The sequence below is a fragment of the Hibiscus syriacus genome, unplaced genomic scaffold (genome assembly GCF_006381635.1).
Source record: "Hibiscus syriacus cultivar Baekdansim isolate YM2019G1 unplaced genomic scaffold, ASM638163v2 tig00111278_pilon, whole genome shotgun sequence".
Classification (NCBI taxonomy): Eukaryota; Viridiplantae; Streptophyta; class Magnoliopsida; order Malvales; family Malvaceae; genus Hibiscus; species Hibiscus syriacus.
The window spans coordinates 132,540-147,426 of NW_024063045.1; the positions used below are offsets into that span (position 1 = coordinate 132,540).

The 14,887-nt window shown below is 33.7% G+C and overlaps 1 protein-coding gene across 1 annotated transcript; it reads right to left on the minus strand.

The window, feature by feature from the left end:
• Window positions 1-1,547: 1,547 nt before the first annotated feature.
• LOC120157898 (ankyrin repeat and zinc finger domain-containing protein 1-like) lies at window positions 1,548-5,545 on the minus strand. Its single transcript, XM_039168881.1, is given in 8 exon segments — window positions 1,548-1,985; window positions 2,469-2,582; window positions 2,987-3,064; window positions 3,705-4,058; window positions 4,060-4,368; window positions 4,585-4,699; window positions 4,789-5,159; window positions 5,161-5,545. Coding segments are annotated over 8 exon segments (1,968 nt in total). The 5' UTR covers window positions 5,491-5,545; the 3' UTR covers window positions 1,548-1,688.
• Window positions 5,546-14,887: the final 9,342 nt, after the last annotated feature.

Consider the following 14,887-nt stretch of genomic DNA (forward strand, 5'->3'; position numbering starts at 1 on the left):
GTTTTTCAAGAAGATTTCAATATTGTTAAAAAAATTAAACCATCATATTTTATTTATTGGTTTAATTATTCATCTTTATTTTTTTTATATTTCCTTATATTATGACTTTAAACTTACTAAAAACACACTAGTTTCTTCATCGAAAATTCCCCTTTCCTCTGCTTTAGGTATAATCAAGATTAAATAATTTAAAGGGACAAATGTTTTATAAAATTCTAATATGAATAATATTTTCTTTTGATAAATCTAGGTTGAATACAAGATAATATACGTTCAAAAATTCTCAATCATTTGACAATAAAGACTCGTACTCTTACATATACAGTGCTCGAACCCGAGACCTCGAGAGATAATAACAAATTTCTTAACCATGAATATCGCTTAATCCGTAATTTTTATATAAATAATAAATAAATAAATAAATAACGGCATGTGCATCATTTAATATAGAATAAATTTAAAACATTTATTTATTTGAAGTCTATATTTTACTTTAAATTTTATATTTATTAAATAAACTAATCATATAAAATTTACATTTTCTGAAAGGAAACTCTGCATGTTGTATATCCATGAATTCGGCTTGTTATTTTATTAGTAAATCGAATCGGATGAAGTTTAGAATCAATAATATTATCTATAAACTTAACTTATTCTTAAATTTAAGAATATATTAACATTAACTAAAAAATTATATTAATATTAATTTAAATTTAATATAAAATATTGTAAAAAAACTTCATAAGGTTAAAAAAACTTAAATGTTGATTTATCTTTTTCTTCATTTTTTATTGATAGACAACAACATAGTCTTGGTGTTGGTTATTGCTATCGATATTTCTTATTTTTTAATTAATTTCTTATATTTAATCTTTATTTTTTTAGTTTTTAATAAATATATCTTTATGGTATGTTTTCATCTGTCTTTTGATATGTTTTCAGTCATTTTACTATTATTTTCGTTTATCTTTTAATTAAGGTTGTATTTGATATCGTATGCTTAGTTGAGATGACACTTATTTATTATCATGTTGATCTTTACTTTAGACCCTCAGATTCAATTTGTATACGTCATTTATGCTTGTGAATAATTTTCTCACGTTGCTCGACTCTAATTTATTGATTGTCAGTGATCTTTATATAGTTTGATCTCTTTTTACGATTTATTTATCATTGTAGTTAAGTTTTTAAATGATCCTTAAACTACAACTATCGTTCTAAATTATTCTTCAAACTTTTGAACATTTCAATTCCACCCCCAAACTACAACATTCGTTCTAAATTAATCCTCAAACTTTTTGAACATTCCGATTTCATCCTAAACTATATGTATATACTAATCACATTCATTTTTAATAAAACCGTTAGGTCAAATTTTATTATTGTACTTGTGAAAAAAATTAAATTAAACTATGATTTAAACTAATTACATATTTAGATGAATTTGAGGATGAAATTAGAATATTCAGAAGTTTAAGGACCAATTTATTTGTTTATAAGTTTTAATACATCTTTTGGTTTTTTTATATAGTTTTTGATTCAGCAAATGGGAGAGGGAAGGAAGATGATTTATCAGCAATGCAATATATTTATTAATTGTGAATAAATATGGAAAACATGAGACAATATATAAGCAAAAAATGTAAGAGAAATTCAACTACGCCTCGTAACCACTTGAAAAAAAAAAGTTATGTCTCTTCAAGAATCTCTCTGTGGACATGCATGCAAGAGGTGCTGCAATACTTGTAATTATACCTGTGAAAAGGAACTTTTCCAGCCAATGATATATTACAACAGGAGCAGTTAAAATCGCCTGGACCCGATCCTCCACCTTTCGGTTGTATACTAGATGTCGATCCTACAGTTGAGCTACTTCCTTGAGCATCGTGGGTGGGGGTGGCCGCAGCTGCTGCTTCGGCAATCCTCTTCTCAGCAGCGGCAGCTCTCTTTTCCCTCTCAATGGCCTGTGCTCTCTTTAATTCTTCCTGTTGTGTAGAACGGAGAAAAAGGATGAATAGTCGAAACGATGCTTGATTTGAGGTGATTTATAGAGAAAACTAATGGAAGAATGAGAAACATATCCTACCAGAACTAGGAATGGCAAAAAACACATGTATACGACGGGTTCTGATCCGATATGGTAGATTTTTTCTATGAAATTCGGGTTTTGGGCCAGGGTTTTTTTCCTTAAAATTGCCAAGTTCGGATTTAGGGAGAACCTGTCCCACCCCAACCCGAAACAATTACGAGAATACACTTTTTATGTATTGTTAGTTAGATTTTGACAAAAATATATATTAAAAACCATCATATAAGGTATTTAGAATTATGACATTAAATTAAAACTCGGGGAAGGGATCACGGTCAGGTTTTATTCGGATCATGTTGGGTCGGCCAAACATCTACCCGACCCATTGTCATCCCTAACTAGAACTGTGGCAATAATTTTATTGCAAGGAAATATTTACCTCCTTAGAGATTCGCTGTGCACCAACTGGTTGGGCTTGCCGTCCCTTCGAAACTGAAGCTACAGCAGCCTGGTTTTGTGAAACGGCTACGGTATTCTGGGAAGCAGCCTCAGCCTGAACATTGACATGAGAAAAAAAAAGTCTCATTAAATGCGATAAAAAAACATACTTCTTTATTCCTGTATAGCATTGCATATCTTCCTAATAACATCAAGAAATTCAATTCACTAGAGCCTTACAACAAAGTTTCACGAAAATACCAAATCCCATTCCCCAAGATGGCATGAAGAATGCACCTTCATTTGGACACAGAGCAAATTCAAAATCTTCTCCAATAAACTAAATCGGCATTTCTGATGAACCCATGTTTTATTTTAGTTTTACCATGGTGGATACGTGTTGTTCAATCGTATATTCTTTACACTTTTTGGAAGGGGGATGTGGAAGGTGAAATTTCAGGGCCGCATGTTGATACATATTTTCTTCGATTTCGGAAGTGGTTAATAGGAAATATTTACCTGTGCTTTCTTTTCCCTGGCTCTACGCAATTTCTTTAGTTCCTTTGCTCTGGCTTTTCTCTTGGAATCTTTCTCTGCCTGAGCAACAATATATAAAGTCATCAGACTCGACTCAACATGGAACATAAAAATGTTCACACATTAAGGACCTAAGTTACCAAAGGACAGCAACAGACAAAGATAATCAAATGATAGGATGTCCCACAAAAGTGAAGAAAAATAATTTTGAAAGAATAAATTCTAAGAAAATTGGATAAAATAATTCCCAAAAAATCTTTCTTTTGATGAAGTTCATGTGCGTGGGTGAACAGGATAAAAGAGTGGCATGCCTTGATAATACCAAGCAAGATATGGCAGCCATTAAACATTTGAATCAGAATATGTGCTTCTATTAACTTTGAAAATTTCATGATTGACAACTATGCAAAAGCTTCATAAGAAATATAGTTATCTCGAAGATGTGTATATTTTTTTATAGGGAGATAGAATATCTCATGATTGATAGTTATGCAAAAACTTTTACCTTTATAGGAAGAAAGAAATATTGAACATACTCAGCCTGCTTAATCAATAACTACTTATATAATCTGAACTATTATCTATCTTGCTTTATAAAACAAAAATTAGCTTTATAAAACAAAGGTTTAAGCAAATCAGCTGTCGATAAGATTCTTGGTGAACAGTCTGATACACAACCAAGGAGGAAAAATAAAATTACCTGCTTGGCTGCTTGAGATTCCTCCATTTCTTTAGTTAAGGCACTAGGTACTTTAGCAGAATTCCAATCCCACTTCTCAAGGTTTGCTGCCATGAACCGTCTAAACATATTCCTAACTTCCTTCTCACTGGCTAGAATATATGGGGTTCGTCCTCTTTGGTCTTTAATACAGGGATCTAAACCCTGCTCCAGGAGTTCCAGAACCTTTTGAGCATCTCCAGATTGTGCAGCTTCATGCAAAGGTGTTGAGGTACAAACAACTTCGCTATCACTCTCGCTTGATATAGTATCAGCTTTTACATTGTTTGAAGGAATTTTGGAAGCATCGTTACCACTCAAGTTGTCCTCTAATTCCCTCTTTGCAGGAGTCTAGGTTGCCATTATTATTGGTGCTACTACTTAACATATCTTCTTTGATGCCTGGTGGAATTTCCTTCTTCACTTCATACGAAACTTGTGTAAGTTGGCTGTATATACGCTTAGCCTCCTTTAAGGTGGGCCTACGAATAGTTAATGGAACGTTCCGGACAGCACAGAAATGATGACTAAAACAAGGTTTATCCCCATTGAAGAACACATTACGATTGCTTGAAGGAGCATGAATAAAAACACATGATGAAGCTTCGAAATAAGACTTCCAAGAAGCAAGCAACTCTTGAATTTCCTAAAGATTTATAATAACACGCGAATCAGTCAACATATGGAGCACAAACAAAAAACATAAGAGTAACATAAATAAAACAATGTTACTGAATTGAAACCATGGCGGAGTTTAAAGCATCACTAGAACACCGCTAGGTGATCATTTGCATGGTTTGACTGCAGATCAAGATGGTAGCAGAACATCACGGACCTAATAAAGAAAAGAATAAGTCAATACCTTCTTCAATGCAAGTTCATTATGCCGCCGGAGTGCAGCTCCAGCAGAATGCGCAGCCTTCCCGGTTGCATCTTTTGATGACTGTTTCTTACCAGCCTTGGCCCTCACAACATATCTACAAAACATCAAATGAGATTATGCCTATCCCTCATTACGACTATCATTCTAAATTTCTAACATTAACTATATATATATATAGCAGACCTGTGGAATGTTTTGTGAGCCACCACTGTGTTGCCATGAAACACACAACCAGCAAAGTGTCCACCACTCGAAAGCAACACAATCCTGAAAATTGCATTATCCTTAGGCTCTTGAATCAAAGTTCTCAATCTCTCAATCACCTCATTTTCTCTCAAGCACCCAGGATTATGGCTCCACACTTCTTTATCATTCTCATATAGAACACTTTCAGACTCGTTCAAAATTAAAGATTTCCAAACTGAAACTCTCTCTCCGGTTTGAAGAAGAATTAACAACTTCTTCCTAATATTTTCAATCAATCCCTTATGTGCATCACTGCGAGGATAAGCTCCCTTATCAACTTCAAATAAAGCAAATTGAAAAGAAACAGATGAGAAAATTTACATTTAAACGATGAATGTCGGATTTGAAGTGGGAGCGCTGGTCCTGGAGAGAGTCAAACTCAGCCTTGCAGGTATTGCAAGTCCATCTAGGCAAAGCGACTCCGGGTTTGGTGCTCTTTTCTTCAATGTCTTCGGTATTATTAGGGTTTTCTGAAGAAGAATTCTCAGAGATGGAGAGAGGCTGGAAGAGTGAAGTTAAAGAAGGAGAAAGTAAACGACACGAATCGAAGAAGTTGACAGTGAGGTCGAATATCGAACAGTGTCCATTTTCGGGGGGAGTTGCGGCGGCGGTGGCGGACGGAATTGGTTCACTCGCCATGGCTGTCGTTTGGTTTGATCCCTTTAGTTTGATTTCCTTTGGTATAGCGAAACGATGACTTGCGTGTTATCCTAACACAATATTACGTTATTATTAAAAAAATTAAAAGTTAACGATAGATTTAGCAGATTTCGAGTTTGAGTTTTTATGTATGTAAAAAAAATTTTGTTGAGAGACTTACTCATCACAATCAACTAGGTGTACGACCCGAGTCGATTCGGAAAAATCAAAACGAAACCTTAGAATCCAAATGGACAACCAAAAAATTAAAAAGTTATTTATTATGATAATAGTTATATTTACTTTTAAGGTAAAATATACAAATTCATTGATTATAAGATATTACTTTGTTAAGTTCTCTTACTATTAAAAAATACAAAATGATCTTTGGACTATGAGATAATACTTTGTTGATTCCTTCAATTATTAAAAGTTACAAAATAGTCACTTGACTACTCATATGTTTCAAAATCGTCATTTTTCTGTTAAAAATTTAACACTCGTCTAAGTCGGAAGCTAATATGCTACTGAGATATGATAAAATTATATTTTAATTATGTCAACTAACATTATTGTTACTTTTAAGCACTGGCTCGCCAGCATAATATTTCAAGTATTAGTTCGATGACATAATGTAAACGAAGATTCGATCAAAAAATACAACTAAAACGATGATGAGATCAGATTTTATCTTATCACAATCAACATGTTAACGTTTATCTCAAACGAATGTAAATTTTTTAATGAAAATGATGAGTTTGAAACATATGAATAGTTAAGTGACCATTTTGTAACTTTTAATAATAAGAGAACTCAACAAATAAGTGTCCTATAGTCGAGGAACAATCTTGTAGCTTTTAATAGTCAGAGAACTCAATAAAATAATGCTCTATAATTAAGGGACCTTTTGTGTACTTTATCCTATTTTTAATCGCGAGTGACAAAAACAAAATCAAGATGTAACGTTAGATATGATTTTAAAAATTAGTTAAATAATCAAAACAGAATCAAAATAATAGTTTGGTGACTATATACGTAGTTTACCCTAAGAATAATAGGCATAATGATAAAGAAAACACTCATACTTTTGATCCTATCTATTTTTTTAGTACATTAACTCCCAACATTTTATTTTGGTTAAATGAACCCTTTCATAAATAAAAATAATTAATTAACTAACTATCAATCTATGATAATGATATAGAAACTTATATGATATCATATGATGATGTAATAATGTTGCATATGCAAAGCTCATAACACGCAAATGTTATCTCAACAAAAAGAATTAAAATCTATTTTCTTAAATTAATTTTATATATTTTTTATTTAATAATTATCGGTTTACACTTGTTGAGTATTGAACCCATGTTACATAGGAGAAAAGCCATGACACCTTATCATCGAATCAGGTCTCAAACAGTGGTTGATTCAAATGGTAAGCATCTTAATAACGTTTAATCAAAGTCTTGAGTTTGAGTTTTTATGTACATAGAAACTCTCTGCTGAGAGATTCACCCACCAAAATCATGTGTGCAACGCTGATCAATTCGAATTAATCAAGGCAAAACTTTAAAATCGAGATACCAACAAAAAAATAGTATTATATATATTACGTCTCTCACACATTTCATCTAACACCTTCTTTATCACTTCTCCACTTATAATTTTCAACTTAATCTTCCATACGAATGTAGGTCTGTCATCAACTACGAAGAGGAGATTTGTTTGTTGGTAAGACAATATTATACTTGAGCTTTAAAGTCAGCTTGGATGGTGCATATCCAAGTTGCAATATCATGAGGAAAGGATGTTGGTAATGCTCAATCTCACATAGTATTGGAAACACTATTGAGAATGAGTATTTATGGTTTGGAATTCCCACTTCCTTGTTGAGTGAAAGAGAACAAGGGGGACTCTCGCGCACCGTCGCCGCCGTCCGTCTCTTGTCGTGTCGTGGTAATACGTGTCTTTGACACGTCCGTGCGAATACTATCTTTTTAGAGAAAATTCTTGAGGAATTTCTCTTTGAAAGAAACAAATGAAAAAATGTGAAAGATTTCAACTGATATTTATAGGCTGCTGAGGACTGTTTAAATTTAAATGATAACAGCTGGTTTATGAGAGTTATCAGAAATTAAACAGCTTTTCCTAAATTAAATCAAAAACGTTAAGATGTATCTGGACTGATTTCCAGCTTTGTACAGAGGGGACAAGCTGTTAATATCAGGAGTTACATGAGTTATTTGATTTAATTCCAGGGGTTACATGATATAATTTCGGGAGTTATAACAGCTAAATAATGATGCAATGAACCTGGACTATTTTTTAGTCAGGTTCATCTAGACGTTTCAGCTGTTACAAAAGAAGAAATTTAGTCCTGAAATTTTATGGACGATTTTAACCCTATTTCTAGCCTATAAATAGAGGGCTATATTCAGCTTCTCAACTCACTCTCAACATTCACAATTCATTCTCAAAGTGTTTTCTGCAATTATTCTTTTTGTGCTTTCCGATAAGAAGAACAATACCACCGGCAGTCCACTCTGATTTCGGGTGTACGAAATTCAGAAAGACCGTGTTAATCTCGGGGGACGGTCCGCCTACTGCAGCGATTACACACATCGGGGCGAATTCGTTTCTAAGACAGTGGTTATATCACGACACGGTATACGAATATGTTCCTTTTAATTACTGTTTATATTTTCAGTCAATACTAATAGTGTAGTTTTGCAGTTCATATATCCAACAAAGGACGTGTTTGGTCTAAATAGGAGAACAAAATCTTGCTCTGTTTGCGGTAAACTAATTGAGAGCTCTCAAGAAAATGTTAAACATGTGGGGAATTAAGGGTTTCAACTTTCGAGAGACTAAAGTGTCGTATCATGTGCATACGTGGATAAAATCATACCACGTCAGTATTTTTTTTGTATGTATGGTAATTTCACGTTAGCATGTGATGTTGTATAAATTTGTCCCATCATTTTCTTTCGTTGATAATTAGTTGATTAATAATTTTTATCTACAGAAAAATTCTTTTGATAAAAAACAAAGCATTGGAGATTAATATATTTTAAAAAATAAAATAAAATTGACAATTTTATAACATGTTAGAGGTGTCTTATGTTATTATGTCATAATAATAATATTGTAAACTATACATGAAAAGGGTGAAATATTTTAGGCATAACAATAAAATTTTGTATAAATGATTACTTTGTCTCATGTTCTTGTTTCAACATTTTAACCCTTAATTTTTAAAGTTTTGGTTAAAATAGCCCATGATAAATAGAAATCATTAGTTGACTAACTATCGACACATGTTGTTGATATGATATTTCATATGTTCAACTGATGACATGTATGTGTAACGTCACTAATGTGATGGTATGTCATGTGTCATGTTACTTAAAGTGATGTTATATCAAGTATTATGTCACCTAAAGTGATGATGTTGCACATGTCACCTCATCAATTAAACACATGTAAAAATACAACGTTAACAATATATGTTGACCATTAGTCAACTAACAATTTTCATCCAGTAGAGATTATTTAACCAAAAATTATAACATTAAAGACTAAAATACTAAAAAAATAAAAACAAAATAACTAATCAATATAGGTTGGGGCACACCTCAATGAACTCTAAGAACAGTGATAACTTGATTGTAGGATCTAGGAAGGAAGTAAGCACATGTAGCAAGTGAAAGCTACAAAAAGAAAGGCTAAAGGTAAGTATATGTAAGGTGAAATGGGTGGGCTAGAATGATAAAGAGTAAGCGGAATAATGGTTAAGTTATTTTGTATGGTGATGTAGAGATGCACATAGTCGGATTTAAATTCGATCTGGATCGGATAAAAATCGATCCGGTTTTTTCACCAAGTCAAAAAATCGGTTTATAAAAAAATCGGTTTGGAGGGTCGGATGATGTAACCGGTTTCGGTTTGAAAAAACTGGTTTTTAATCCGGTAAAAAATCCGGTCATCTAATTTTTTAAACCCCAGACCAGATTTTTTCCCGGATAAAAAACCAGTTTTTTTTTGGATAAAAACCAGTTTTTTCCGGATAAAAATCAGTTTTTTTCAAACCGGTTTTTAATCCGGTAAAAAATCCGGTCGTCCAATTTTTTCCCAAACCGGTTATATTATCCAGTTTTAAAATATCTGATCCGGTTTTAAAAAAAATCGGTTTTTCCCAAATCCGGTTTCAGATATTTTTTGCGCAAAATCGAATATTCGAATTTTTTGTGCACCTCTATGGTGATGGCTATGAAAGAAAGATGGTGATGGTGTTTGATAGTATCTTAAATAGATTAAGGAAGAAGCAGTGCTATAGAGAGCAAAGACATGGCCTTATAAATCTATTTAAGTGATGGTAAATAAGGACTTGGACCCACTATCTATAGAGAGATAGGAACCTCAAGTATCAATGGAAAATAGAGGGGTTTAACGCCATAAGTGTTGTCACCACTTGATAAGTTGATAAAGTCTTTAAGACTAAGGAAAAGAGAATAAATCACACTTTGATATATTTCATGAACAAGAGTTGTTTTACAAGTGAAATAGGCCAACCTATTTATAATTGATGAAGGGAAACTTGGGCCAAGAGATACATATGTATTCGACCACTTTGAATCCCTTTAAAAAAAATACATAATTAATTAAGATACATTAAAGATAAAGAGAGGTGATGGTTCGGCCATTGGTGAAAGGAGATGTCTTGGCCAAATGATCATTGTGTTCATTTATCTTGGCGTCATTCTTGGTAGTTATGAAAGTTTGGCCAAATGGTGAGATGTTGTCACACCCCAAATTTTAATTTAAAATATATTTAATTTATTTAATTTAGTTAAGAGATCAACATGGATAATTTTGAAAATTTCTTGGTCAATCTCAAATGTTTAAGAAGTTCAGGGATTTAGTCTGAAATTTTCCCAATTTTGTTTTGTATGGAAAAATTAAAACTGGAGAAAGATATGGTTAAGAGGTTTTGAACTCCTGGCCCAATGTATGGCCAACCATTCCTCTACCAACTAGGTTATACCATTGTTAGCATAATAAAATAACCAAAATACCTTTTTGGTTAATTTGGCACGGGTTATAACCCAAAAATCATCTCCCTATTCCAGATTGGAAAACTCCAAATCCCTAATTTCCCAAACCCTAGCTTCAACCGCCTCCAACAAATTCTTCGTCGTCCGACCGTCGTTGAGTGCATCGCCGCCCCATCGTGACTGTCGCCTTGCTCCGACCAAAACCCAACCACCATCCTGTCATGAGACGATGTCGTTCGTCAATGATATCATTGTAAAGCCTCATCGAGGAAAATAAACGACCATCACTGGTTTTCTTCGATTCTAGCCAGACCCATCGTCGGTGCACTACACCGCCCTCACCAGTGAGAGCGCCGACCAGTTCCGACCTCAACCCCACCTTCCACGCGTTGAGTCATTGTGCCTTTCATTGTGGAGGTTGTTCGAAAGCTTTTTCGGGCATAGCTTTCTTTTGTCGATCGATTCTAATTGTTTTCTAATCGATCCACTTCGGGATAAGCTTCAATTAACCCAATATTGCACTGCTAGTGTTATATTCGACTGATTTGTGGTATTTTTTAGCCGTGACAAGGTCATTTTCTAGCCAATGGGGTCGTTTTACCTATTTGATTGAACCAATTTACTCTTAAATCGAACTGGTCTACTCCAAACCAACCTGAATCAATTTAGTTAAGTAGAACCGAGTTAAACTAGTTGAACCAAACTGAGTCAACTCACCCCGAGTCTTGAATTGAGTCAACTTGCCCTGAGTCAACCCGTTGACTTTGACCTGATCGTTGACTTTGACTAAAAAGTCAAATTTTTCAAAAAGTCATGTTTTATGTTTTTCGATGTCTGGAGTCCGAATTCAAAGTTCGCTTTACCAAATTAAAACCCGAAAGCTTCCGAATTGACTGTCAAACCTGAATATACATATGCACTTAAGTATTTTATTTAAGAATAATTAAATTAAGGTTAATGATTGATCTAAGATATATTAATTTGAAGGTACACGAGACTCTCCCAATCGTTCGACAGCTCGACCCAGCTTTTCTCGATCCGTTCGATCCCGTGAGCTAGAAATTACTCGTATGATCCATAAACCCTAAGAATATTCAAATTAAAATATTATTATGATAATAACTTTGTTGCATTATGAATTAGGTTTGATCAATACTGTAAAGCATGGCTAGACAGGTGCTCAGTAGACTTTTTGACTAATCCCCTTTTTACTAGGTGTGTTCCCTATATTCTATATAATTGTTTTATCTGTTTTGAAATGTGATTTATCGAAGTTACTGATTTACTAAATCTTTTAACAACACGATGTTATGATTTACTAATTTACTGGTTGACTGGTTATGAACTATAGTTGTTTGATATATGTTATCTGGTTACTTGGTTTCACTGGAAAATATGATTATGTTGATATATGGAACATGGAATTTACTGCTTACTATGTGAACTGTTTTATTGAGATGCCGTTTGGGTAGGATTTTGGAGTATGGAGGTTCAGCTCTGATCAAGCTGGTAATTCCTTACGGACCTAAGGTGACTCTTGGGTAGGCTCCGAGGCCCTAAGAACTTTCCTGGGTAGGCTATTAGGCCCCAAGATGCTCCTGTAGGTTGGTGTTATGTGTTGTGAGTACTATAAAATGATGTGCAAGAATACACAATTGCAATAAGTAATATAATGATAAGTGAGTATCATCCTCTGGGATTGGTGGAATTTATGAGTTTGATCACAACATTATACAAAATTATCTAAGTATAGAAATAATATATACATTGATGATGCTTCGGCAATAGAGATGTGAGGGTGAATGGAATTATGGTGAGGGAATGTAATTGTCTCGAGGCAAGAGAATAGTTTATAATGTGAAATGATAAAAATACCAAATAAATAGAATAGCTTGATAATTCTCACTATGGCAACCTAACATAATAGAATGCCACGACATCTCCTCTCGGTCTCAACTATGGCAACCTACACTATTAAAAATGCATTACCCCTTTCAGTAGTTGAAATTCTAGCTTAGTCTCTCTCAATTACTAAGGGATTAGGCCCAAAAATAGAATAGCTTGATAATTCTCACTATGGCAACCTAACATAATAGAATGCCACGACATCTCCTCTCGGTCTCAACTATGGCAACCTACACTATTAAAAATGCATTACCCCTTTCAGTAGTTGAAATTCTAGCTTAGTCTCTCTCAATTACTAAGGGATTAGGCTATAGTGATTAACTATACCACATTGCTTATGTTAATCATATTTAAGTTTCTCTCAAATACTTAAGAATTAGTGACAAGATTCTCTCGAATATCTATACTTCATCTAAGAAATAGAAACTCTCATGCCTCCTACAATCTTAGAAGATGAAGCAAACATAAAAAAAACAAGAAAAAACAAAAGATAAACATTCATCAACCATTAAAATAAAGTTTCAAGCATTCATCAAATGAACCCCACCAAATATAACTCATTTCATGGTGGATTCGAACAAACAAGGAGTATACCAAATTGTTTATTCGACCTTACAACCCAACTAAAGTTTCAAGCTTAAAAATGGAGCAAAGGTTGGAGAAGAAAACACTAGGTGTGCATGGCTAACACTTCTTTCAAGCCATCATGAACGATTATAGCGCAAGCTATTCTCGAATGCTACACCACTCTCTTGAGCTTCACCAATAGAGGAACACCACTAAAAAAATGGATGGGAGAAAGAAGAAGAAAAATGAGTTGTTATGAGTCAATGGAGGGAGAGAAAAGCTATGGAGAAGATGATGGATCCCAAGATTATCCTCTCTTTTATATGGTGTCCTTATAAATAAAATCTAATGATAATTTTAGGAGATTTTGCTCTCAAAATACTCATAATACCCCCAAATGCATTTCTTGTGCGTGAAGTTTTACTCCATATGTGGCAGTGGACCCCATTCAAGCAGTTACCACAAACATACACGTACTTAACAGACAATTGTCATCTTGTAAAAATATATTTTTGTCATTTTCTGTGCCAAAAATACCAAGGAATTATAGTTTGCTTCAGTAATATGTGATGTGCGACATTCTTCTCAGCTCACGCTATGTTCCTTGCTACCTACAAATCAATAACCAACCACACATTTCCCATCGTATAACACCTTAATAAAGTAAAATAACACAACCACCACAAGTGCAACTACATGCACCTAAAATGACCTATATAAACCCTTAGACAAACAATAACTTATGTGAAAAAGTCCTTAAAAGTAGTCTTTTTACAGAGTTATCAGTAGGGTAAGTGTTGAGTTAATCGATTGACGGAATCGGCCAAGAGGGAGTGAATTGACAATTAAAAATTTGGTGGAAGCTTTTACAGAAAATTGAAAGTAATTGCACAGCGATTTAGAGTGGTTCGACTTTCTCAACCAAAGTCTACGTCCACTACCTTAGCTATCCACACTAAGGATTTTCCATAAATTCACTAATTTTTCTTTCTTTTGAGGACAAAGAGTAACCTTACAAACCCTCAAGAATTATACCCCAAATTCTTGATAACACTCTCTCCCAAAGAGAACAATACAAATTTGCAAACTTACAAGGAAATCCTCACAAGGTAGATTTTTTTCACAATTCTAGAACAAAGAAAAGAACACTCAAGAATGAATACAATTGAGTACAAGTAGTGTTCTTGAAAGCAAAATGAATATTGAATGAAAAATAAGCTTGAAATGCTCAAACTTGAGGTTTGATGCTTTCTCTTTAATTCTCTCTTGATTCTAGTTGCTTGTTGTTTCTTGTTATTGATCAATGGCTCCTAAGCTTGTTTTAATACACCTTGAATCACTTATGAACGTTGGGGATCATTAATGAAGTTATTGGAGCCGTTTAAGTGTGAAAACAATTAATATTTCTGCTTGGAGCGTGGGGGGAATCGGTTCCCCCTCATAGGGAATCGGTTCCCTAAGTGTAAAATTTAAATATTTCGATCATTGATCAGGGGGGGAATCGGTTCTCCCTTGGGTGGGAAACGGTTCCCTCCAAGCATATTGGAATTTCTCGGAGCCAAACCATTCAGGGGGAATCGGTACCCCCTTGGGGGGAATCGGTTCCCTCTGGACATACTGGAATTTTTGGCTTTGAAATGGTTCGAAATACTTTGTAAAATCATTTTGAAATTATTTTAAGATTAAAACTTAATTTTACACTTGAGTAAGGATTAAAAAATGACTTTTGAAAGATTTCGAGTAATATTTTGATATTCGAATAATTATATCGAATATACTTAGAAAATCTTTAGGAAAATCTTAAAATTCATTTATCTTAATTTGTTATATCAAAATGTATTCAACAATCTCCCCCTTTTTGATATAAC